Source organism: Cordyceps fumosorosea (assembly GCF_001636725.1).
Source record: "Cordyceps fumosorosea ARSEF 2679 chromosome Unknown scaffold_6, whole genome shotgun sequence".
Classification (NCBI taxonomy): domain Eukaryota; kingdom Fungi; phylum Ascomycota; class Sordariomycetes; order Hypocreales; family Cordycipitaceae; genus Cordyceps; species Cordyceps fumosorosea.
The window spans coordinates 130,930-154,872 of record NW_017387306.1 but is presented as its reverse complement, the minus strand read 5'-3'; the positions used below and the strand labels follow the sequence as shown (position 1 = coordinate 154,872).

The window sequence follows — 23,943 nt, the reverse complement described above, 5'->3', positions numbered from 1 at the left end:
AAGAGGGATGTTCCAGCAAGGCAGTTTCCTACGAGTTGCGGGAATAACGCTACGCAGGGCTGAAGCTTCTAGAGCGAGCGCTACCAGGCAGTTAGCTCGCAACAGTTGAGGACTGCGGAAAAGTAATCATGTTGTTCGAAAGTTAGGTGGTATTGTTAAATAACCAACATGATGGATTGTTCAGTCGACCCTATGTTTTGTCACTCTCAGAGCCTGCACAGCCACACAACAGATGCCAGCCCCGAAACGCCTCCAAGTTTGCCTCAAGCTCTTGCTTGTTTCCCGGCCGAGTCGAGCTCAGCCTCAGCCTCAGGGCGGGAAATAGAACTGTGGCTTTGTTACGCGGGAAATCTTACCCAATTCGGATACCTTGGAGACGGAACGGCTTTCGGTTTTGGGACAGCCTTGTGCGGTAGATGATGCCGCTATTCCTCTTTAGGTATGCTTTGGTGCTGGTTACCTTTTCTTGTAGCAGATCGGATATCGGGTGCCCTGAAAGACTCACACATTTACACAGGTCCCTTGACCAAGACCTTGCAGGAAGCTAGCACAAGGAGTTTGTCCCCCGGAACAGCCTTACAGCTCCCCATGCCTCCTGCTCTCCCTTGCCCGGCTAACACGGCGCATCCTGAGACGTGGACACTTACGTGTGTCGAGCGCCATCTCGCTCTTTCGTGCCTTCGGCTTTCGTCGAGGCTACTTGCTAGTAAATACCACCGTACTGGTTGTGCGTTTCTATGCTGGATGAGGAAACTGCTCTCGTTCATCCGGCTGCTCAGGTCCGAACCGTCTTGGCAATCTGGGTCAAGTTAAAAGTCTCCTGCTACCTCGCCATCATCTAGATCTAGAATCACACTTCTGCAGTCATCAATCAACCCGCACAGCCCTCTCAACAATCTCCAACATGACCAGCTTCACGTACCGCGATGGCATCGCCGTCCTGCAGCTCATCGCCTTCATCCCGTGCCTTCTCTTCGCCACCGTCCTGTGCTTCAAGCAGGGCATCCGCGCCGTCTCCGCCTGCTGGCGCTTCCTCCTCATCCTCGGCCTGCTGCGCGTCATCGCCGCCATCTGCCAGCTGCTGCTCATGACCCACGACGACCGTAGCATCGTCGTCACCAAGCTCACCTGCGACCTCCTCGGCATCGCCCCGCTGACCCTCGCCGCCGTCGGCCTCCTCCGCCGCGTCAACGAGACGGCCCTGACGCTACCCAAGCGCGTCTTCCTCCTCGTCGACCTCGTCAGCCTCGCCGGCCTCGGCGTCGGCATCGGCGGCGCCGTCGAGGCCGTCGACAGCAACACCATCCCGTCCCTCCTCAAGATCGCGCTCGCCCTGTTCGTCGCCTGCCTGGGGCTCATGTTCTGCATCCTCGGCTGGCTGACCGCCTCCGTCAGCCTGCTGCCCCGGAACGAGAGGGTGACGCTCTACTCGGTCTACCTCTGCGCGCCGTTCCTCATCGTCCGCATGGTCTACGCCTGCATCGGCGACTTTGGAAACGATCCTCGGTTCAGCATCTTTAACGGCGATCCGACCATCTTCCTCTGCATGTCGGTCCTCGAGGAGATTATTCTCATGATCATCTGCCTCTACGTCGGCTACATGTACCCGCCCACTGCTCTCAAGAGCACCGCCCCCAAGCCTCGCTACATGAGCGAAGCTTGATAACCGTCAAAACTACCCTCTAGTTTATACACGAAACAATGAAAATACCGGGACAAGCGTTGCTTTTTTTATGTATATCTTTTTTACTGCAATTTGAATGACATGGCATGGCGTCCAGGGATCTTTAACAGCGCCATAGTCGGCGACAGTGACAGACTCACTCGGAGCAAATTTCAGGCTTGGTTTGAAAATAGAAATAATCATTATCAGAATACAGCTTCAGATTACTCAATAAACTTACACGACTTTAAATTTGCCCAACTTGTACCCCGCCTTGTCTCACTGCCCTCCACTTCCCCTTGAAGATGACGCCGTAAGAACCCCTCAGGCCGGCCCTGGACCATCAGCCACTGGGCCTCTGTCAGCACTTGTCTTATTCACGCCCCTTATTACTACGTAAAGTACTGTGTGCCCGCTGAGAGGCGGACATGCGACAAGCGATTGTTCAGGACATTGATTGATAGCTGTAAACTGTGGCGGGCAGGATTTGTGCGCAGGGCTGAATTCCGAATCCCGTCCTGCATGAATCGACGCGTAACACTCGGGCTGTGTCGCAAGAAAGCGACCAAAAAAGGCCAAAATAGAGGTTCAGAAAAAAATTAAACATTCAAAGGGAATTTGAGCATCTCTCTTGTGGAATGCTCAGCGGGTGTGGGAATTCAAGTTGCATAGGCACAAGCAGCGTTGCATCAGCACAACTCTCGGATCCAGGCGGGGAGGAGAGCTTACCTGTAAGCGCAGCAGCCTCACCAACCGGAATAGAGTGGCTCAGGTATATACGTGCGCTATTATCCCCGTCTAGTTTTATCGATTAGTTTGATGATTTGCTTGGAAGAAGGCTGGTGCTATATGTGGAATTATGGCCACCACCAAAACTGCGTATGCGCAAGCCATTGTTCGTGAGATGTCCGTAGCAAGAGAGTACGAAACGTACGTCAACGTGTTGAAAATACCTAGCTGGTTTATGTATAGACACCAAGACTGCGCCGTCTACATTACATGAGCACCCCTCTCATCAGCTTTCATATGTGGTTGACTAGCTTCTGGTATTGGCTTCTCCTCGACCATGTGTAGGGTAAGGAAGCATCGCACACGGGACCTGGGGTTACTGGTCTACGCAGCCACGGCTGGGGCGTAGGTTTACGAATCAACAATAGGTCACGATCACTTACATTTTTATCCTGGATAGCAATTTTGAATTTATAGAATTGTGATTTGATCTTTTGCAGCTGCTTTAACAATCTTATGTGGCTTGCCTTGGCGTAGCCTCGTCTCTAGTTATTACTTACTAGACTTGGAAGGTTAGCGACGGAAAGCGGGCGCTTCGTTGTCATCATCCTTCTCAACGCCCAGCAATTCATCACCGGCATTAGAATACGCATCGCTTGGTAAAGCCAGTCTACATACGGGTAAAAGCTAAATACTTCAAAAATACCTCACGAACCTTGGAGCAAGCATGGCTTCGCAGGATCCACCACCGTCGGCACGCGCCGAAGCTGCAGCGTATATCTCGCAGACCAGCTTCCATAAAAAGTTCACCATACCGGCCACGTCCAGCCATGGTGAACTGACGTTCAGCTACAGTGATGTCGGCGCGACTCCGGAGGAGCAGACGGATGCGGCACAGGTCCCGGTTGTCCTCTTCCACCCAGGCCTGTTTGCCTCGCGATATGTGGGAGTGTCCTTGCACGCGTTGGCTACGCATCTGGGGATCCGCGTGCTCACCGTCGATAGGTACGGCATGACCTGATACATTGGCTACATGGCTTCACTTTCAGCTAACCGCGCGCCTAGGCCGGGGTTCGGCAGCTCCACGGCGGTTCCTGTCGAGAAGCGCGTCGACACCTGGGTCGAGTTTGTGCCGCTGCTACTCGCCCATCTCGGCATCCCGCACATAACGATCGTGTCGCACTGTGCCGGAACAGTCTACGCACTCAACCTGCTCTACAGGTGTAGAGATCTCCTGAGCCCCGAGCGTCCAATGGCTGTGTTGATGGGTATGCAGACCGATGAAACGAGGAAGTCCAACTGCTGATACTGTGAATAGCACCCTGGGTCGACCCGCAACACTCTAGAATGACAATGATGCAGGCGGCACAGTATATCCCGTCCCCCGCATACTCGCTTTTTAACGGACTGAGCCGCTTCGCAGCTCGCGGCATGTTGACGACGGTTTCCAGCAGTGAGGCCGTCTTCAACGCTTTCGGCATGGGACAGCGATCAGAAGCAGAGGAGCAGACCGTTCAAAGCTGGGCAAAGGACAATTCGATGAAGCTCGAGCGAGAATGCGGCCTGTCCACCAAAATACAGGGCGCCCTACAGCTTCAGACCGTGGAGCACATCTTTTCGGAAAACACGACCGGTTCGAGCGACGAGGCTCGCCACTGCGCGCGAAAATCGGCGCCTGGTAGCTGGGGGAAAGCAGACGACTATTCGGTTTTTGTGGAGGAGGTAGCCCGACAGGAACGTTCGAGGCGCGGCGGCGACGCAGATGCAGCCTCGCCGGCGAAGCTGAAGGTGATGGCCTTCTTCGCCGCCTCGGACCACATCATAGGCGAGGGAGGCCGAGGGTACGTGGAAAAGTGCTGGAATGGTAAGGCGGGGGATTTTGGCGATGCCTTCGAGTTTAGGTCCAAGACTGTTGCTGGGACTGGTCATGATGAGCTTGTTGTCGGGTTTGATGTCTGGAAGGAGATTGTCGCCAACATTCGTGGTAATGAGGTTCCGTAATGAGTCAACTGTTCATAATAATGGAACCTTTTCCGATGAGACGGATTCCTGTAAATTGATTGCGTTGCATCATGAAAGTCGGCGTTTGAGCGATGGTTGCACGAGGCCATCTCTGACTGTTGGAGCACTAACTTATAATAAGAACTGACTATGTACTTATAGCCGTGCTGCATTCTAGCGGTCAAGACTGAGCGACGAATGTCGGGAGAGAGGTACACCGCTCGAGACTTGATCTCTAAATTCAAACTGCTTTTATTGGTTGACATTGATCTCAGTTCTCATAAGCTTGCTAGTTGGGTGACAGGCGTTTAGTGAATCCATTGTGCACAAGGCTGTCGGCTCGGCGGATCTGCAAATGAAGAGGGGTCATCAACCAACGACGTCAGCTTCGCAACAACCACCTCCTGGCATCTGCTTTCCACCACAGCCCTTTTTGTAGTTTTCCAGAGGCATCAAAAAAAAGAAAATCATCAACGATTTCATCATGAGCAAACATAGCAGCCGCAGATCTGGCCACTCTACGGACAGCGAAGCCGCATGGCATTACTTTAAGCACTCGGGTGGCAAACGCACCAACACCAACGCTATACTCGCCACAGCCCTCAAGAAGCAGTATCCCACCCTCCATCTGAGCATCGTGCCAGCGTACACCGCCGACATCCTAGCCTTCGCATCCAGCGGACAGGCCAGCTTCACCGAGGTCGAGGACGACACCGGCGACGACGGCGTCCCCGCTTCGCTCGGCCAGAAGCTGTTCGTGCCGCCGCCGAGGCGCGGCGACGGCGGCGTCGTCATCCGCGCGCCCACCTTTGCCAAGTTCCTCTACCAGCACGGGGGCCACGAGTTTATCGTGTACCTGGCGCGCGCACAGGACGGCACGTACGACGTCCAGGACACGTACTACATCCTGTCGACCGACGAGGCGCGCACCGACGCGCTCGTGCGGGCGGCGGGCGCCTGGGCCAGCGTGCTGCACAACGAGATCTGGGTCTTTGACGGCGGCTTCTGGCGCAAGGACGCCGGGCTCTACGCGAGCGTCATGAAGGCCTCGTGGGACGCCGTCATCCTCGACGAGGAGATGAAGACGGCGCTCATCGAGGACCACCTGTCCTTCTTCCGGTCGCGCGCCACCTACCGGAACCTCAAGGTGCCCTGGAAGCGAGGCATCATCTACTACGGGCCTCCCGGCAACGGCAAGACCATCTCGATCAAGGCCATGATGCACACGCTGTACAAGCTGACGCCCGAGGTCCCTACGCTCTACGTGCGAACTCTGGCTTCGGTACGTCCACAGGCCCCCACGCTCTCTCGGCTTATACTTGACCGGTGAACTAACAGCCACACAGTTCTTTGGTCCTGAAGATTCCATCAAGAAAATATTCGCTCGCGCTAGGCAGTTTGCGCCCTGCTACCTAGTCTTTGAAGATCTCGACTCACTCGTCTCCGACAGCGTGCGGAGCTACTTCCTCAACGAAGTAGACGGCCTTCAGTCCAACGACGGCATCTTCATGATTGGCAGCACCAACCACCTCGATCGCCTGGATCCCGGTATAGCTGTACGTATTACCTCGCGTCCCAACCTCGCCACAGCTAACGGATAACCAGAAACGTCCCTCGCGCTTCGACCGCAAGTACCTCTTCCCCAACCCCAACCTCAAGGAGCGCATCGCCTACTGCCACTTCTGGCAGTCCAAGCTCGCGGGCAACAAGTCCATCGAGTTCCCGGACAAGCTGTGCGAGGCCATCGCCGGGATCACCGACGCCTTCAGCTTCGCCTACATGCAGGAGGCCTTCGTCGCCGCCCTGCTCGCCATCGCGCGCAGCGAGGGCCGCGACGACGACGACGACGACGACTCCGTGGACGACGAGTACGGCGTGGCCACGGTCGACCTGGCCGACGAATGGGTCGGCGTGGTGGACCCGGCCAGCCGCGACGACGTCGACCTGGAGCACCTGAAGCTCTGGGTGGAAATCAAGAAGCAGATCCGGATCCTCCGCGAAGGAATCAAGGAGGATCCGGAGGAGTAGCTGATAAGGGCCCTCCAGGAACGCCACCGGACGTTGCGACCAATATTTTATAGGTAGCAAGTTTTTCTTCGTTATTTCCTAGCTTCGTCAAAATGCTCATGTGTACAACTCGGCACCCTATTATGCCCGCCCATCCGCCCTCAGTCTCTTCATGCGCTGACCACGATGTTCCCAGTGAGGCGGATGTCCCTGCTACTCGCACCGACGTATATCTTGTAGTCTCCCGGCTGCAGCGCCCATCTCTGCTGCACCACATCCCACTGGCTAAAGTCCCTCCTCGTCAGCTCAAACGTCACCCTGCCCGCCTCCCCCGGCTCGAGGCGCATCTTCTCGAAGCCGCGCAGCTGCCTCGGCGGCGCTCCCGGGATGCCCAGGTACAGCTGCGCGACCTCGTGTCCCGCCACGGCGCCCGTGTTCTCCACGCTGACCGCCACCTGGGCGACCACCTCGAACAGCTCGTCCAGGCCCGCTTCGCCGATCACGCCCCTGTGCACGCTGTGCGCCGAGACGGACAGCGCCGAGTAGGCAAACGTCGTGTAGGTCAGGCCGAAGCCAAACTCGAAGCGCGGCGTGACGTTGCGGGCGTCGAACGCGCGGTAGTCCAGGTACTGGCCCTCGTCAAAGTCGCACTGCGGGTCCGTCCCGTTCGCGCGCCGCCCGCACGGCTGGTACACGGGGTAGTCGGACTCGTTGCGCGCCAGCGTGTACGGCAGACGGCCGGAGAAGCCCGCCTCGCCGTGGAGCAGGCGCACCAGCGCGCGCCCGCTGTCCTGCCCCGGCAGGTGCGCCAGCACCGCCGCCGTGACGTTGGGGTGGTCGATCCAGCTATCCACCAGCCTCACGCCCGCCGCGTGCACCACCACGATGGTATTGGCGCACCGCGCCGCGACGTGCAGCACGAGGCCGTCGCTGAAGTCGTCGCGCAGGCCGTCGCGGTCCCAGCCCTCGGTGGCCATGGCGTTGACGAACACCAGGCAGGCGTCCGAGGCCGGGTTGACCTGCGGCGCGCCGGAGGCGGTGTCCCAGTTGACCCAGGTGCCGTCGCGCGCGGCGCGCTCCTGCAGGGCGTGCAGCGGGTCGAGGATGTACGGCGGCGCGGTGGCGGCGGCGCGGCCGCCGCTGATGATGGTGCCGAGGCGCGCAGCCTGGTCAAAGTACGCCTCGGTGCCGAGCACCGCCTGCGCCATCTCCGGCGACGAGTAGTAGCCGAGCTGGAACAGGACGTCCGTGTTCTTCGTCGCCGGCAGGGCCGCGTCGTAGCCAAAGACCGACAGCATCTTCATCTTGCCCTTGAAGGGAAGCGCATTGTTGGTGTTCTTGACGAGCACGTGGCCGGCTTCGGCGCCTTCCAGGATGGTGGGCGCGGACGCTGGGCTGCGGGCGTCGACGAGCTCGTGCGGCTCGGTCAGGTTCTTCATGCCGACGCCGGGCGCGGGGAAGTCGCGGTCCTGGCCGACGAGGTACCAGGAGGCGACGATGCGGGTGGCCATGTCGGTGACGCGTGGCTCGGGGACGGTGCCGTTGCGCACGGCGTCGGTCAGGTTCCGGCCCCAGCTGCCGCCGAGGGGCATGAGCATGTCGAGGCCGGCGTTGGCGCTGCCTAGGTTATGCTGCGCGTTCCAGTCGAGCATGACGAAGCCGTCAAAGGCGAGCTCGCCCTTGAGCAAGCCGTTCATGAGTTTGCTGTTCTCGCAGCCGTACGTGTTGTTGATGCGGTTGTACGAGCACATGACGGACCCGACGCCGGCGCGCACGCCGTCCATGAAGGGCCACAGGTAGTACTCGTGAAGCGTCTTGTCGTCGACGTTGGAGGAGGCGGCTTCCACTCCAAAGTACGGACGGCGAAGAGTTTCCTGCTCGTTTGCAATGAAGTGCTTTCCTTTTCTGTCAGTCATTACTTCAGCTCAAGTAGCAGAGGTGCGCACCGTACCTTGATGTTGGCAATGACGCCAGCCTTTTGAATGCCGGTGATGGTTTCCGCGTTGAGCTGACCAGACAGATAGGGGTCCACGGAGAAGCCTTCCCAGTTTCTACCACCCAGGGGCGTGCGTCCCAAGGGGCCGGCATTCGGACCGAGGGCAATGTTGATGCCCTTTCCCTTGAACTCGCCTCCCATGTAAAAACCACGCTGATGCGTCAAGTTCCTGTCCCAGCTTGCGCCGGCGTGCAGCGCCGAGGGGTACGCGTTGACCAGCTCGGCGGCCCGGACGCCGTTTCCGGCATCGTGAAGGCACATGCCGGGCCAGTTGAGGCGCGGCACGGAGCCGGTGGTCCCGGCGCAGGTATTGTCCGCCTTGAAGCCGCGGGTGATGTTGACCTTTTCCTCGAGCGTCATCTGAGCAACCAACGCGCGGGCATTCTCGTAGGCGACAGCCCACTGCCCTTTGCCTTGACCCTGAGCTATTTGTTTGCAAGAAAGGGCAGTTAGAAGAGGCCTGGTAAATACGCTGAAATGTCATGGAATAAAAAACTCACGGGTTGGATACACATCTGGTGAGGTAGCTCTGCCGGCCACAGGCGCGGGCAGCAAAAGGCCCGCCAGGCTGAACAAGGTAGTCGCAGAAGGTCTCATGATGCAGGAAAGCTATTGAGTAGTTATCGGGTATAGGAGCCTTCCCAGTCGTAGGCAGCGGAACGGCCCAGAGCCTTGTTAAATAAGAAACCAAAATTGCCGAACCAAGGAATGGTGAATGAGGAAGGATGGACGGGGAGCCGTTGGCAGCGTCCGGCGCGTTGTCGGGCCGGGGAACAATGCCGCAAATTCGGACCGATGAGCCGCCTACCTACCTAAATAGTTACTGCCTTGGTATTGGGTACGGAGTCCTCCGTCAAAGTACAATGACGTTGAGAGCCTCGTTGTGGGTGCCGAGGGGGGGCTTTGGACTCGGGACCCCAGAAACAGCAGGTCATGCGGTGTAGCCGGTGTGTGGGTAATTCCAGTCCAGTATAACGGGAGATGCAGCTTGTATTCCGTCGCCAAGAACCTTGGGAACCAGGGCGTAGAGGAGGAAGCTTCGGCGCTTCTTCATAAGAAAGAAAGGAGAGTTAGTTGTCAGTTGCTGCTAATCGGATCGCCTCCCGCTGGTCCCCGGAAAGCCCATTTTGATTTGACCCCCACCTATGTACCTACAGTATGTACAGTATGTACCTACCTTTGTACCAGCTGTATATATGTACATAACTACGGATAACTAACTAGTCAATAACAATTCCCACAAGAAGGTTGTTGATCAATCAATATGACCGACGGGTTTAGAAGCCGGAGCAGTTGCAGCTGTCGACCTCAAGCCACACTGTAGTTGACAGGCATCTTGCGGCAAATCCTATTGGTACAGAAACAATGAAACTGCGGTGAGATCATCGCGGTAACACGAGGCGGGATGAGCGAGGACCGGAATGCCTCCATTCAGTATGACAAGACAGGCTATCAAGACGGAATAATAATTCCCTCATGGATATACATCAGTTATCGTTTGTCTCATTAATTTCGTAATCAATCTCAGCGACATCATCACCGTGGGGTGGCGAGGTCCAAGGAGAGAAGCTGTTGCCACACATGATGGACCCTTACCTCCCTCCCCCTCCGGGATAATCGAATGCAACTCAAGAGCATGTCATGAGTTGCAAGCATTCTAGTCCTAATTCCGGCATTTACGCTCCTCGTAAATAATGTCCGCCGCCAAGTTGGCCATGGCATATGTCGCGACCTGCAAATGAGCCGTGATGGCCACGGGAAAGACAGAGGTGTCCACGACACGCAGCCCTGCCACTCCCTTCACACGCAACTCTGCGTCGACAACCTTGCCCATCGCCGCTGTACCCATGGGGTGGTACGTTGATCTATGTATGTACATAGCTTCTTGTTAGCATTCCGTCCTAGCAAGTTCCCCTACGACTGATCCCGCCTACCCTAGACCTGCGGCGAAGCGCTTCTCAATGTACTCATCTGTAGAGTCGGTCGTGAAGACCTTGTCGAAGCCCGGAGCACCCGCATCGCCGGCAAGGACATCACGACCGAGCGGCGTCTGTCCCTCGGTCAACGCAAGTAATCGTCGCATTCCATCCCGCGCAACAAATCTGTCCACTGCTGTCGCGTGGTAGTTGGGGTCGATCAGCGGCGCGTCCTTCACATCTGCAGATGCGAGCTTGACGGTGCCCCGTGATGTCGGCAGAAGATTGATCCTGGCCGTGCTGATCGTCGATCCGTCGGGCAATCCGGCATACAGGAGAATGTATTCGTTGAATGTGCGATCCTGACTCAGCAGAGGATGCGTTTCGGGGTCAGGTTTGCAGCCCTCGTCCTCTTCAATGGCACGTGCGAGGCCGTCCTTGTCGCTGACACCAGCTGACACCAGGAAATCAGAGGGAGTGCCCCAGCCATGCCGCGTCTCGCTGAACAGAGGGTTGTCCGAGCCGAGTGCGTGTCCGGCCGAGGGATCCTTCAGCTTCCACATGACGCGAAACAGGCCGTGGTCAGCCAGGTGCCGCCCAACATCCGGCGCATCGACCTTGGCAATGATGCCGTGCTTGGCCAGCTCTGACGGCGGCCCGATGCCAGACAGCATGAGAATCTGAGGAGTGCGCACCGCACCGGCAGACAGGATGACCTCCCTACCTCTAACCTCCGTTCCGTTGCCAAGCTGGATGCCAACCGCACGCTGCGGTCTGTCAGCGTCGGCGTCGGGCTCCAGGAGGACCTTGGCCACCAACGTGTCGGTCAACACCGAGATGCCGTCGAGAGGGTACACGACGGAAGCGATCTGGCGACGACCCTCGTGCCTGTTCTCGAACAAGTCACCGACGCCGTTGGGCTCGCCCGCGTTGCCGTCCAAGCATGGCAGCATGTCGATCCCGATGGCCTTCCAGGAATCGAGCACCTTTTCGCGCAGAGGGTACTCGCGATTCGTCGAGACCACGCCTTGGACGGAAACGGGCCCTTGCGTACCGTGCTGCTCGGGGTTGACGGAGGCGTTCGCGACTCTCTCGGTCTCGCGAAAGTACGGGAGCAGGCCGTCGTAACTCCAGCGATGTTCGCCCACCGTCTCTGCCCAGAGGTCATAGTCTCGCCTCGCGCCACGACTCCATCCTCCTGCTCTGATTGGTTACCAAATCACGACAACAGTGTGCGACGAGGCCATGGCTGGCTAGGGAAAAGAAACCACCATACCTGAATTGATGACCGTGCCGCCACCGAGTCCCTTTCCGCAAGGTAGGTCGATTTGCCGCCCGTCGAGGTGAACTTGCGGGACGGTCTTGTATTTCCAGTCGTACTCGCCGCCTATTAGGTTGGTCGAGTTGGGGTAGACTATGCTCTGATCATTGCTTGCATCCGCGCCAGCCTCGACGACCAGGATCCTGAGCGCCGGGTCATGACGGAGTAGGCGGTTGGAGGTGACGGAGGCCGAGAGGCCTCCCCCGACGAAGATGTAGTCCCACAGCAAACCCGGTGAACCGATGTCGTTTTTGTCTCGCCACATGCCGAGCATTTATGAGGGAAGACGGGGTGTGCAGCGCGGGGAAGTGTCGCCAGTCGGCAGTGAGCCGCCTGCATAGATACTGGAGACGAAGAATCAGGCTGCTGTGCAGCTTGCCAATGGGAATCTACGGGGAATTCTAACGACTAAAGGTGCTTAGTGAATGCTGCTAATGCACGTATTGCGCAAGTAGGATTTAATAGCTGGCCATGAGGAGCGGAATAGGCCGTAATTAATTGACTGGTGATCCTCTCTCTCTGTCTTCCCCTACTGTGCAGCGCCATCCCTGAGCAGCTTTGAGCGGTAATCGGAGCCTATCACCCTCTCCCCGAGCAACAAGTCCGGTATGGGGTTGTAATTACAACTTTTAAAAAAGGAAAAAGGAAAAAGAGCAGCGCCAAGCGAAATTGACGTGAATTGCCGTGAAGCATGTCTTAAACATGCATGCACGCCATGGAGCGACCCATTTTCGCACGTCACGAATCTACTGGTAAAAAAAGGGTTTAACCGAGTTGGGACGCTGAGTTCTAGCTTCTAGAATGAAACGTCTTGCGGGGCTTCTATATGATTTGTGACAGAGTTCGTCGGCGGGAGTCTTGGCTTTTCGGACATTACTTACTTATTGCTGAATCCTGTCAACATCGCTGACGAGTTGTAGAGCAAGATCTAGTTGATGATGATGGCATCGAGGGAACTGCCTCCCCAAATAACGGAAGTAACAGTGCAAGATCATATATTAGGAGACGTCCCGCATTGCAGGGACCTATAACCCCGACTTTATTAGCATCCCGGCTGTGAGTACTAACAGCCCCGAGCAACCACAATTGTCCCGAGAACCAGACAGTACTTATTATTCAAGTGCATCTGGGAACTCCTCACCTCTTCGTATGTTGGTTGGTTGGTTGGTTGCTTTGGCCTTCCTCTCAACAGTCAAGATTGGCAACGCAGGTCGCAGCAGCTGCAACTGTCAGTCAGTGGACCACCGGCTAAGTTGGCCTCCAAACCCAGCTACCGTCAAGGTTACAGCCAGTTTGCCAGATACTATCCGTAGTGGACGCGGGAGTACAGGGCAACAGGGGTGGTTGGCAGGGTTCAGAGCAGCTCCAGCTGAAGCATCTCTCACCGAAACGCCCAGCATCGTATGCACGGAAAAAGGCTAATTAAACGTTGGTGCGGTGAAGGGAGAGGGGATCCCCAATCTATGGATACAGAACAGGCCATGGTCGCGTTTCGACGCATTGGAGTGTCCGGGGCAAAATCGCCAAGTGAGCAGCAGTCTATGGTTGGCTCCAGGAACCAACCCCTGCTTCCCGGACGCAGCTAGTAGGGTAGTTTGTTCATGGAATCTTGGCAGTTACCGAAGTATGGCGGGCGGTGGTGGCAGGGAGACATTTGCCTCCTTCGAAAAAGCTTATGTAGTGTACGGCCGGTGGTGATAGGTTCACATCTGGCCATACACTGACTCGGGCGTTCATCATCATGCGCCGATTAGACGATAGAGGAGTGCCATCAGGTCAGCTCACGTTGTGAATTATTGAACCCGCGCCTCTCTATTGGCGTCCCAAGCGCAAACTTTGGGGTAAAATAGATTGTGGGTGGGTGGAGGAGGCAACCCATTGACACTCGTTGAGGCAGGTGTCAGTTTCTTGAAATAATAATAAAGAAAAGTCTCGACACAGGGAGGGAGAGGAAAGGAAAGAAAGAGAGTCACAGGCCACGGCAGATAACTAGTTGAGAGAATGAGCAAGGTTATGAATTGTTCCAGATGAGCATGGGTTTGCCACAGCCCATCCATGCTCAACTGGGATCCGGCGGGCGCCACTCAACAAGATTCTCATGTAGGAATATTCACAAGTAAAAAGTACTCGGCACAGTGAATGAGGGTGGTGTATAAACTAGCTGATGAACGAGCCGGCCCTCAGACGGCTCAGTAGATCGGACCGGCGCCGCTAATAATAACTGCCTGGAGGTACAGTGCACAGAAGATCAGAAGCGCCGAGGTAAGAAACAAGATGCAGTTGGACCCCATAGTTATTAGCTAGTTAGTTGCCTCGAGTCTCCTCCAGTGGAAGGCTAGAAGCAAACTGTGGCGTCGTGAGACATGGACTTGGACGTGCGCCCACCGTTGCCGTGCCCCTGCATCTACGTTTCCATCTTCTCATAACGAACTACGAATTCATCCATTTCTTCTTTGCCGTTTTCACACATATACGTCCTCGTCGCCAACCCTTCCCGCACCCTTTCTTTGCCCAAGACGTCGGATGTCGAGCGCTGCTGCTCAAAGTTTCCCCTTCTACTAAGTAGTTGTGATGGCTCAGCAGCGGCGCAGAGTTAGCGCGCGCCCGACGACCAAGACAGCCATCACAGACTGCTGGGCAGAAGACGAATAAAGGCCAAAAAAAAAAAAAAAACCGGGGGAGGATAAAAGAGAGAGAACAACTATTGACCATGGCCGCCATGACCCCCCCTTTCAGTGCCGTGATAACACGCCGGCACCCGCCCATCACCCACGCCGGCGCCGGCCTCATCGCCACGGCCATCATAGTGCCAGTCATCGCCACGCTGTGGACGTTTCTGCGAATTTGGACTCGGAGGATAAGAGGCGTCTCAGCGTGGTACATCGAAGATGTCTTATGCTATCTTGCAGTTGTAAGTCAACTGGTACTTCGACATCGCTCGCCCCTTCCTCGGCTGACTTTCTCCCGGCTAGTTCTTCTTCTGGGGCCTTGGGATCAATTACATCTGCAGTACGCACCTACAGCGCTCCGTCGCATTTCTTGTACAAGTGACCAGCTGCTAACATGTCCCTCCTGCAGCGGTGACGCTCGGCGGCGCCGGCAACCATCTTCCCCGGCTGACGGGGGCCGATGACCGCGCCCGATTTTCCCAAACCACCTTCGCCGCTCAGGTCCTGTACGCCCTGACGCTGGGATGCACCAAGATGAGCATCACCTGGATGATCAAGCGCATCTTCTTTGAAAACTCCCGTGCTTGGATCCCCTACTGCCTCATGGCTGTCAACTTTTGCTGGATGGTGCAGACCATCTTAACAGGCCTGTTTCTCTGTCGCCCGATCACACTGAACTGGGACCCTGATGGTCGAGGCACATGCGGCAACAAGGCCGTCGTGTTCTCCGCGGTTAGCATTGTCGACATCATCACCGATCTGTTAATCATCGCACTCCCTGCTAAGATGCTCTGGGGTATCCAAATGCGGACAAGTTACAAAATCGCTGTTGGCTGCATGTTCGGTGCTGGTTTGATGCAAGTCCCCCTTCCCTTATCGCTCTCGATGCGTTTTGCATTTTAACAGTCTGTCAGCACGATTGCATTTACTACCGTCCGACTATACAGCGTCATCACCCTCGACTTTTCCGACCTGACTTACAACTTTGTGTCCATCTCCATCCTTGGCATTGTCCAAGCCGGCGTCGCCATCATCGTCGCCACTGCGCCTCTTCTCCGCCCTGCTTTCGACCGCACCGTCGAGTCTTGGTCTTATTCCTTTGGCCGTGGTCCTCCAGCATCGACTGCTCGAGCGTCAAAGGGGAGGCTGTCACGTCGCAGAGTCTCAGCGCATGCTAAAAGCTCCACGTGTGCCTCGTCGCTCAGCATCAGCAAGAATACGAAACCGCTCCCTGGGTTTAGGCAGTTGACCGAGAGTGAGGAGAATCTGCGGTGGGAGCTGGACGTCATGCATGCTGACAAGGGCAAGACTCTGACAGAAGTGTCCAACGCGCGGAATGGCTCCGGTATCGATGAAGAAGAGCTTCCGTCTGGCCAGATAAAGGTCACGCAGTCCACACAAGTCTCCCGTGGATAATCTTACATGAATCACATGATACCTCTATATATTTCTCGGATGTTACATTAGCCCTTTTTTACGTATCCTCTTTACCAAGGTTCTGCATGTAGACACAGAGCGGCGGTTGGCCTTGGAGTCAACGGTCTTTAATACTATATACGACCACAATACAAGGAGGAAACAAACAGGATATGAGGAACAAAACAGAACCGTTAGGTACAGCCTGCACTTGAAACGGTAGTATTTGGGCCGGCCTGGTAACTTTGCTGTCGCTTCACTCCATCCAACGCACGACTGTCAATGGCACAGTCGCCAGCCACCACACCTTGGGTAGCTCACCATCACGCACACAGTTACAGCAGCCCGAGGAAGCATATGAAAGACACCCTTGGACAATTTTTTCATTTAATCTGAATATTCGTCTGGCCTGCAATAAAACAATAAATCTCAATAGAAGTGGGTCACGTGATCTTGGGACTTGGCTGCTTGGACAAATCTAAGTCTATCTATCTCGAGAAATTGCAAGTCAATGATTTCACCTTGACTGGAATTTTCGATCCTCATTTTCTCTGCTCTTCATACTTTAAGTCGTTGATCCGCCGCCGCGAACAGGTGAGGCTGGCTGGCTGCGGTGCAGAACTGGTGATTTGCCCAAGAGAAGTGCCCCGCCAAAGTTTTTCGACACTAGCAGCAGGCTTCAGCCTGGCGATCTGGAGGCACCTCAAAAATCTTGGCCATACAATACCACAACGCGAACCAACGCAACAGCGCTTCCACCTACAGCAACGAAACGACGATACAATTCAGACGGCAGACTCCTGGACGCTCCAAAATAGCATAATAGACGGTAACAGACAGCCGCGATGAGGCTCACCGCAGACCTCATTCGGGATTCCCTTTCCTATCTCAACCCTCTCAAGGAGCGTGAGCTTGACCTTCGAGGTGCGTTTGAAAAGAACAGATACTACATGACTTGATGGCCTTGGGGGCAGGATATATTCATTCGTTATTTTTTTGGCATTTCGCAGGACACCGCATTCCCGCCATCGAGAACCTGGGTGCCGCCGGGGTGAGTAGTCCTGACAGCCCCCACGTTTACCGCCTCGAGGATTCACTTCAACTAACCACGACCCCTCCGGGCAGCCTCACGACTCAATCGACTTTACCGATAACGACATACAAGTGCTTGGCAACTTCCCCCTATCACCGCGCATAACGACGCTGCTGCTGGCGCGCAACCGGGTTGCCAGCATCCAACCGACGATTGCCAAGTCGATCCCGAACCTGAAGAACCTGGTGCTCGCGTCAAACAATGTCGCGGAGCTGGCAGACCTGGATGTCTTGGGGAAGATGTCCCGTCTGACGCACCTGGTACTGGCCGATAACCCCGTCACCAAGAGAGAGGTATGGATGCACCTTGTCGCGTGACGATGGCCCAAACCCAGAGCACGTTTTTAACGAAGAACCTCTAGAACTACCGCTACTGGATCGTTTGGAAATGCCCATCCGTGCGCTTCCTCGATTACCAAAAGGTCAAGGAAGCAGAGCGCGAAAGAGGGCGCGAGCTGTTCGGCACCGAGGAGGAGCCGACCGCGCTCGCCGCCAAGGTGCGTCTTACCCAGCAGCTTTTGACTTTCGCAGCGCCGCCGATGCTAACCTCTGTCGATGCACAAAGATCATGGGTAGAAAGACCAAGTTTGACGCGGCGGCCAATGGCGATGCGGAGCCACGCTCGAAGCTCTCAAGGATAAAATTGACCGACGACGAGAAGAAGAGGCTACAGGAGCGGATCAAGAAGGCGACCAGCTTGCAGGAAATCATCGCGCTGGAGAAGGAGTTGAACGAAGGGCGCGTGCCGGCTGGCGTTCTCGGAGATCCCATGGAGGAGTAAACGCGGCGCAAACCTGGATTGATCACTTGTGGATTTTGTTTATTTGAGGGGTTCCATTTGCATTTGGTTCGGTCAGGCAAACAAGCTATAACCCATGGTGTTTTCGGATTTATTTAGGGTGTTAGATGACAAAAGAACATTCCCTTCCATCCACCCGTCCATTTTCCATGAATACAGTGCATACGCTGCCCAAATCGACATGGCCCGCTACCTACTGACCACCCATGCGGACGTCATGGTTCCTGGGCTCGGCCGCCTGCCTCATCTCGAGTTCCAGCTGGTCATTCGGCTCGTACCTGTCGTCTGACCGCAAAGCAACGCTAAAGGCAGCTCGATCCCCATTCACAAAGGTGTTGCCGTTCCCGTTGGGCGGCGCGTCCTGCGTGGACTGGAGCCCCTCGTCCGAGGTGACGTTTTCACCGCGAAGGCGGGCTTGTGTGATTTTGGCCAGGGCCATGGCCTTTTTGAAAGGTATCGTCTTGGGGACAGTGTCCTCCAGGAATTCAAGACTGTCCTGGTGCGCCACTGCGTTGGCTGATGACAGCATGAGTGATCAGTGCCCGATTTTGAGTACAGCAGAAGGAACATGGACAAACGTACCGACATCCTTGTATTGGATGTTCTTGCGTGGCTTCTTATCTAGCTTGGCTTGGGTGTGAGCCTCGTTGGCGAGATGCTGAATGAACATCTCCTACTATACTGTTAGAGTATATTCGGATGAAATTTCCCGGTTGTTATGGACATACTGCAGCCAAGGTAATGACAAAGGCAGCATTGTTGGAGCACATAGCTACATCTGGATCTTGGCCGATGATCTTTTTCACCCTGGACACTAAAAGAATTTAGCACTTGGAAAAAATGGTATATCGGCCTCTGATTTGTCTTACAAGGAAGCTGAGTCTGCCCAGTCGGCTCTTTTCTGGGCGGAATCGCTGTCGTATTGTAAGGCATCATGGATATGTTGTGAAGGGTTTCGTTGAGGGTGGATAATAAGAACGACTTGTGCCGTAACGTGTCTCAAATATTAATGTACTGATATATCGACAAGTACCATGTTCTGGCTGAGACGATGATAGTAGAGGATTGGCAATGCACTGGGTAATGGGCGATGATGCGACCGTGTTGACGCAAACAACGCGACAAAAGTCAAAGCCAAAGAAGTACTTTACGCGTGGATTGCCATAGCGTGGCGGTGCGTGGGTCTTTTCGTGGTGGCATTATGGCTCGGCCGACCGCTGAAGCCCCTGTCTTGCGCAACCTTGTTAATAAACCTGCAAGTCGACTTCAGCCCAGCTCGTACCACGCTGGCCACAATATCGACAATTTCCTCGCAACTTCTACGCCGAATACCATTATTTAACAACACTCGATCCGCCCGATTCAAAAACCTTGCCCGAACCCGACCCTTCTTCGCCGAGGACCTCATTCCGCCAGCCGCGGCGCCCGTCCGTCAGCTCCCGCCTCTCCTTTGCCATGTCGCACGCCGAATCCGGGGAGGGCCGCGGCGCCGCCGCTCCCGCGCAGGCGCAGATCGCGGAGGAGATTGCCGAGATCAAGCGCTACGAGGACTTCACCACCATCGACTGGGTGCAGGACGCCGCCCGCGAGCAGGCGAGGCGCGAGGCTAAGCAGCGGCGCGCGGCCGGCCGGCACACCCGAGGGCTGGCGAGCTGGCGCCATCGCCTGTCGCAGTCGTATGATGCTGCGCAGGGATGGATTGTCGTCACCATCATCGGCGCGGCGATCGGCCTCAACGCGGCCTTCTTGAACATCGTCACCGAGTGGCTGGCCGATATCAAGCTCGGCTACTGCACTACCGCGTTCTATCTCAACGAAAACTTTTGCTGCTGGGGCGAGGACAATGGTATGGCATCTTTAAGCAGACAGGGTTTGCGAAGATCTCGTGGTGCTGACCATTCACAGGCTGTCCCCAATGGCACAGATGGACTGGCTTCGCACCTCTCAATTATTTCCTATACATGGCTTTCGGAGTAGGTTTCCGTAGCATTTCTTCTACAACTCATGCGTTACTGACAATCATAGACCGTATTTGCCTTCGTTTCCGCCGCCCTCGTCCGATCGTTCGCGCCGTATGCCGCGGGCTCAGGCATCTCCGAAATCAAATGCATCATCGCAGGCTTTGTCATGAAAGGCTTCCTGGGCTTCCGGACACTCGTCATCAAATCCATATGTCTACCCCTCGCCATCGCGTCAGGGCTGTCCGTCGGAAAAGAAGGTCCCAGCGTACACTACGCAGTCTGCACTGGCAACGTCATCTCGCGACTCTTCCACAAATACCGCAACAACGCCTCCAAGACGCGAGAAATTCTCAGCGCCTGTGCCGCCGCCGGAGTGGCTGTCGCCTTTGGCAGTCCCATTGGTGGCGTGCTGTTCTCGCTCGAGGAAATGTCGAGCTACTTTCCCCTCAAGACCATGTGGCGTAGCTACTTTTGCGCCCTGGTTGCCACGGCTGTTCTCTCTGCGATGAATCCCTTTCGGACTGGACAGCTTGTCATGTTCCAGGTCCAATACGACCGCGACTGGCATTTCTTCGAAATATTCTTCTACATCATCATCGGCATTTTCGGCGGTCTCTATGGCGCGTTTGTTATCAAGTGGAATTTGCGCGCGCAAGCTTTTCGCAAAAAGTATCTCGGCAACTATGCAATTCTCGAAGCTACTTTGCTCGCTGCTGGAACTGCTCTCATTGCGTACCCCAACGTGTTCCTGCGCATTGACATGACGGAGAGTATGGAAATTCTCTTCCTCGAGTGCGAAGGCGGCGAGGATTACCAAGGATTGTGTGACGCCGACAAGCGCCTCTGGAATATCATGTCGCTCATCATTGCCACTGTCTTGCGAGTCTTCCTCGTCATCATCTCATACGGCTGCAAAGTGCCTGCCGGCATCTTTGTGCCTTCTATGGCTATCGGCGCGTCCTTTGGACGAACCGTCGGCATCATCGTCCAGGCGATTCACGAAGCAAACCCGACCAGCGTATTCTTCTCGGCCTGCAAGCCGGACGAGCCTTGCATCACGCCTGGCACATATGCGTTCCTCGGCGCCGCTGCTGCTTTGAGTGGCATCATGCACATCACCATCACCGTTGTCGTCATCATGTTTGAGCTAACGGGCGCCCTGACCTATATCCTGCCGACCATGATCGTCGTTGGCGTCACGAAAGCCGTGAGCGAGCTGTTCGGCAAAGGCGGCATCGCTGATCGCATGATTTGGTTCAACGGGTTTCCGTTCTTGGATCACAAAGAGGACCATAATTTCGGCGTGCCAGTTTCGCGGGTCATGCGTTCTCCCGTAGTTTCGCTCCCTGTAAGCGGCCTGACGCTGGGCGAGGTCGAACAGCTCCTGGTCGACGACAAGTATCAGGGATTCCCGATTGTCACGGACAGCAACAGCAAGACTCTTGTCGGTTACATTGGGTGTACGGAGCTGCGGTATGCGGTCAATCGCATCCGACGCGAGCGGCCTATGAGTCCGTCCGCGCGATGTTTGTTCACGCCACCGCCTCCAGCCACGTCGCCGACGTCGATTTCTGCCACTGTCACCGTCAACGTGGAGTCGATGTCGTCAGCGTCTCTCGACCTTGGCCGCTACGTCGATGCTACCCCAGTTACGGTTCACCCGCGGCTGCCGCTCGAAACGGTCATGGAGCTGTTCCGCAAGATCGGTCCCCGTGTGATCCTGATCGAGTACCACGGCAAGCTGACTGGTTTAGTTACCGTCAAGGACTGCCTCAGGTATCAGTTCAAGGTCGAGGCGGAGGAGAACCCGAAGGATGACCAGCATATTATTGAGGGACAGGAGCAGTTGTGGGGGGCTATTCGTCGCGCAAGTAATTGGGTATCAGATCGCATTTGGACCGTTTCCGGCGGCAGGATTCGCCTGAGTGGGCAGTTTGACGAGGAGAGATCAAGGAACCGAGGTGGTGGTATATTAGATGGCGATGAGGATGTTGGCGAGGAGGGGGTAGAACTAGAAAGGCGTCAATTGTAAAATTTAAATACAAACATCGTCTATATCAAGATAGTAAAATTTTTTTTTACAATTTCTCAAATCCAGAAGTATGATGTGATGAGTCTAATGGCGAAACACAATAATGTTTAGGATAAATGGTTAAGACTATCTATTGTACTGGCATGCCCGGATCATCCGGACCCTCGTCGCCCTTGTCCGCAGGCTCCGCTGCCTCCTCAGCGTAATCAAGCCCATCACGGGGGAGAAGCGGTTCCCGCTCCACAGCAGCGTCCGCGGATGCAGACTCGTCGCTATCGTTCTTGCGCCCGGCAATCACGTTGCCGACCACGAGGAGGGCGGCGCCAGCCCACCACAGAGGGGGGAGTCTCTCAGAGAAGACGGCGATGCCCAGCAACGCGGTGACGATGAAATTCGTCGAGGTGTTCATGATGGACACTTGCGTGGCGGATGTACCCTTGGCCAGGGCCGTCGTGAACAACGACCACATCTGACAGACGAGTTAGTGAAGGCACAACAACTATAAGAACGACTCGGGTGACTTACTACACCATTGAATACAAGATTCAGAGTGAAAAATGTCTGCGTGGGAGAGCGTGGTTAGCATGATCCTGTCGTCTTAGTACGGGGGACTTACGGCTCGAACAACATATTCAATAATGCTCTCATGTTTCGACAGGCCAACGAGATTCGCAATGGCGTTGGACAGCTTCGTGGTCAACTCCGTTGTTGTTCTGTGCTGTGTCAGTGGCGACCAACGAGGTGAAACCAAACACGAAACTCCAACAGGCCGGAAGGGCACACCACACCCGAACCATCGCGAACTTACAACTTGGCAAAGGCACCGTTGAAGGCGGCGCAGACGCCGCTGGCAATGGCAAAGAAGATCCATTGCGTCCGTGTGCTCCATCGCGTAGCCGCCGCGGACTCGGCTCTGGCGGCTGGGTCGACGGTCATCTCGGCTGTGTGTGGCTTCTTGACAGTCGCGACTGTGTCGGAGGCTGGTTTACGGCGTTGTCGGACCATTGTGAGATTTCCCCAAAGTTTATTTCAAAAAAGATTAATAAGTTAGGCGCAAGACGTGTGGTCTGCTCGTTGCTGCCAAGGCCCAGCGCTGGATAATAGGGGGGTCTGAGGCAACGTCATGGGGGGGTTTGGGTGGATTGGTTGGCGGGCTAGCGGCTTCAACGGAGAGAAGTTGGACATGTCACCTGAACGGTGGTGGCTACAAATTGCTGCTACGCTGCAGATAGATGCACCATCATTTACAAGTTGATTTCATATCGTTTCTCAATTTGGCTGGTTTCGAAAAAAAAAAAAAAAAAGGATATCATGTTTACTAGTATCATGATTGCGCCGTCTCATGGCTCCCGTCTACCCGCATGGCAATACGCCAATAACCGACCGTAACTGTTGCGCCAGTCTCCGAGGATCCGTTGTCGATGAAAAGTTCCGAGAAATAAAATAACGCCCGCATAAAATGCACACAAAGGTCGAAGCCCACGATGACCAACGAGGGCGCCTCCATTTTCAGGTTCCTACGCTCCCTCGCCCGGTCGCTTGGCGTTGCAGCTGACAATCTTGACCTTGTCGGCCACCACCGTCTGGCTGCCGTTGTCCATTTTGAATGTCACGTTCTTGATAAGAAAAGTCCACACCTCATCGCAAAGTCGATACGTATCAAGACTTCCCTGTAGAGCGGGGCAGAGGCAGAGGCGACTCGTTAGCAAACTTGCGTTCCTTACTCTTCGCCACCAGCGAGCCGGGGGGGTGGAATCTCCTGTGCTATTCACCTTGAACTGCAGACGGCTGCGGACGTTCTTCTGCAACGCCTCTGTAATGGCCTGATCGAAGTTTCCCAAGATCTTCATGGCCAGCTGCGGATGGATGCGAGACTCGCTTATGAGATCGTCGAGCGTATCCGTCAACGCAAGGCCGATGCTGTCAGGGATGGTCAGCCAGAGTTCCCCAGAGTTCCGCCTGGCGCAAGCGGGCAACGTAGACTCAGTACCTGCTCCGCCGGTAGAGTTCATAAAACGACTGTGAGCCGCTCGCCATTTTGACCGATTTCGTCCGCCTGTGATGGTATCCTTGCGCCGATTTTGAAGTTATGCAGCGAAGAATGACGGGGTGCAGGAGTTAAGTCACTGCGACGCACCATGGAAGCTGGTCAAGTTCAATCTTGCTGACTAAGGCGCAATTGCAGCCTGCTGCGTCATGTGATGCACGCCAATGTTTTAGTGGGTGCCTTACCTGAGCGGCAATACGTACAGGCGGCCGTCGCGCCAGATTGACTAGGCTGGGAGCTCCGACCAAGCTTGCCAGTTCAAATGCCCTTTGCAACGATACAACGCATTCGTCG

General features: G+C 55.5%; 11 protein-coding genes across 11 annotated transcripts; 6 read left to right on the top strand and 5 right to left on the bottom strand.

Annotated features, from left to right (window-relative positions):
* Window positions 1–904: 904 nt before the first annotated feature.
* ISF_03223 (hypothetical protein) lies at window positions 905–1,663 on the top strand (the record flags this gene model as incomplete). Its single annotated transcript, XM_018846829.1, has 1 exon — window positions 905–1,663. The coding sequence occupies one exon, from the start codon at window positions 905–907 to the stop codon at window positions 1,661–1,663; it is 759 nt and encodes a 252-aa protein (XP_018705718.1).
* Window positions 1,664–3,119: 1,456 nt separating this feature from the next.
* On the top strand, window positions 3,120–4,393 carry ISF_03222 (alpha/beta hydrolase fold-1; the record flags this gene model as incomplete). The annotated part of the gene is made up of 3 exons (XM_018846828.1): window positions 3,120–3,397; window positions 3,458–3,660; window positions 3,711–4,393. The coding sequence occupies 3 exons, from the start codon at window positions 3,120–3,122 to the stop codon at window positions 4,391–4,393; spliced, it is 1,164 nt and encodes a 387-aa protein (XP_018705717.1).
* A 484-nt stretch (window positions 4,394–4,877) lies between these two features.
* On the top strand, window positions 4,878–6,421 carry ISF_03221 (ATP-dependent Zn protease; the record flags this gene model as incomplete). The annotated part of the gene is made up of 3 exons (XM_018846827.1): window positions 4,878–5,675; window positions 5,740–5,949; window positions 5,999–6,421. 3 exons carry the CDS (start codon window positions 4,878–4,880, stop codon window positions 6,419–6,421), a joined length of 1,431 nt encoding a protein of 476 aa, XP_018705716.1.
* Window positions 6,422–6,570: 149 nt separating this feature from the next.
* Window positions 6,571–8,993, bottom strand: ISF_03220 (Glycoside hydrolase, family 3; the record flags this gene model as incomplete). Its single annotated transcript, XM_018846826.1, has 3 exons — window positions 6,571–8,295; window positions 8,352–8,821; window positions 8,897–8,993. The coding sequence occupies 3 exons, from the start codon at window positions 8,991–8,993 to the stop codon at window positions 6,571–6,573; spliced, it is 2,292 nt and encodes a 763-aa protein (XP_018705715.1).
* A 1,066-nt stretch (window positions 8,994–10,059) lies between these two features.
* ISF_03219 (Glucose-methanol-choline oxidoreductase) lies at window positions 10,060–11,907 on the bottom strand (the record flags this gene model as incomplete). The annotated part of the gene is made up of 3 exons (XM_018846825.1): window positions 10,060–10,261; window positions 10,331–11,510; window positions 11,589–11,907. The coding sequence occupies 3 exons, from the start codon at window positions 11,905–11,907 to the stop codon at window positions 10,060–10,062; spliced, it is 1,701 nt and encodes a 566-aa protein (XP_018705714.1).
* Window positions 11,908–14,343: 2,436 nt separating this feature from the next.
* ISF_03218 (hypothetical protein) lies at window positions 14,344–15,718 on the top strand (the record flags this gene model as incomplete). The annotated part of the gene is made up of 4 exons (XM_018846824.1): window positions 14,344–14,544; window positions 14,606–14,642; window positions 14,712–15,163; window positions 15,209–15,718. 4 exons carry the CDS (start codon window positions 14,344–14,346, stop codon window positions 15,716–15,718), a joined length of 1,200 nt encoding a protein of 399 aa, XP_018705713.1.
* Window positions 15,719–16,563: 845 nt separating this feature from the next.
* On the top strand, window positions 16,564–17,591 carry ISF_03217 (U2 small nuclear ribonucleoprotein A'; the record flags this gene model as incomplete). The annotated part of the gene is made up of 5 exons (XM_018846823.1): window positions 16,564–16,642; window positions 16,729–16,769; window positions 16,844–17,104; window positions 17,173–17,307; window positions 17,376–17,591. 5 exons carry the CDS (start codon window positions 16,564–16,566, stop codon window positions 17,589–17,591), a joined length of 732 nt encoding a protein of 243 aa, XP_018705712.1.
* Window positions 17,592–17,802: 211 nt separating this feature from the next.
* ISF_03216 (Histone-fold protein) lies at window positions 17,803–18,542 on the bottom strand (the record flags this gene model as incomplete). Its single annotated transcript, XM_018846822.1, has 4 exons — window positions 17,803–18,125; window positions 18,192–18,282; window positions 18,338–18,423; window positions 18,479–18,542. The coding sequence occupies 4 exons, from the start codon at window positions 18,540–18,542 to the stop codon at window positions 17,803–17,805; spliced, it is 564 nt and encodes a 187-aa protein (XP_018705711.1).
* Window positions 18,543–19,064: 522 nt separating this feature from the next.
* ISF_03215 (voltage-gated chloride channel) lies at window positions 19,065–21,602 on the top strand (the record flags this gene model as incomplete). The annotated part of the gene is made up of 3 exons (XM_018846821.1): window positions 19,065–19,455; window positions 19,515–19,582; window positions 19,635–21,602. 3 exons carry the CDS (start codon window positions 19,065–19,067, stop codon window positions 21,600–21,602), a joined length of 2,427 nt encoding a protein of 808 aa, XP_018705710.1.
* A 130-nt stretch (window positions 21,603–21,732) lies between these two features.
* ISF_03214 (hypothetical protein) lies at window positions 21,733–22,607 on the bottom strand (the record flags this gene model as incomplete). Its single annotated transcript, XM_018846820.1, has 4 exons — window positions 21,733–22,071; window positions 22,128–22,163; window positions 22,219–22,315; window positions 22,411–22,607. The coding sequence occupies 4 exons, from the start codon at window positions 22,605–22,607 to the stop codon at window positions 21,733–21,735; spliced, it is 669 nt and encodes a 222-aa protein (XP_018705709.1).
* Window positions 22,608–23,119: 512 nt separating this feature from the next.
* ISF_03213 (transcription initiation factor iia small chain) lies at window positions 23,120–23,614 on the bottom strand (the record flags this gene model as incomplete). The annotated part of the gene is made up of 2 exons (XM_018846819.1): window positions 23,120–23,272; window positions 23,327–23,614. The coding sequence occupies 2 exons, from the start codon at window positions 23,612–23,614 to the stop codon at window positions 23,120–23,122; spliced, it is 441 nt and encodes a 146-aa protein (XP_018705708.1).
* Between the last annotated feature and the right edge of the window lie 329 nt (window positions 23,615–23,943).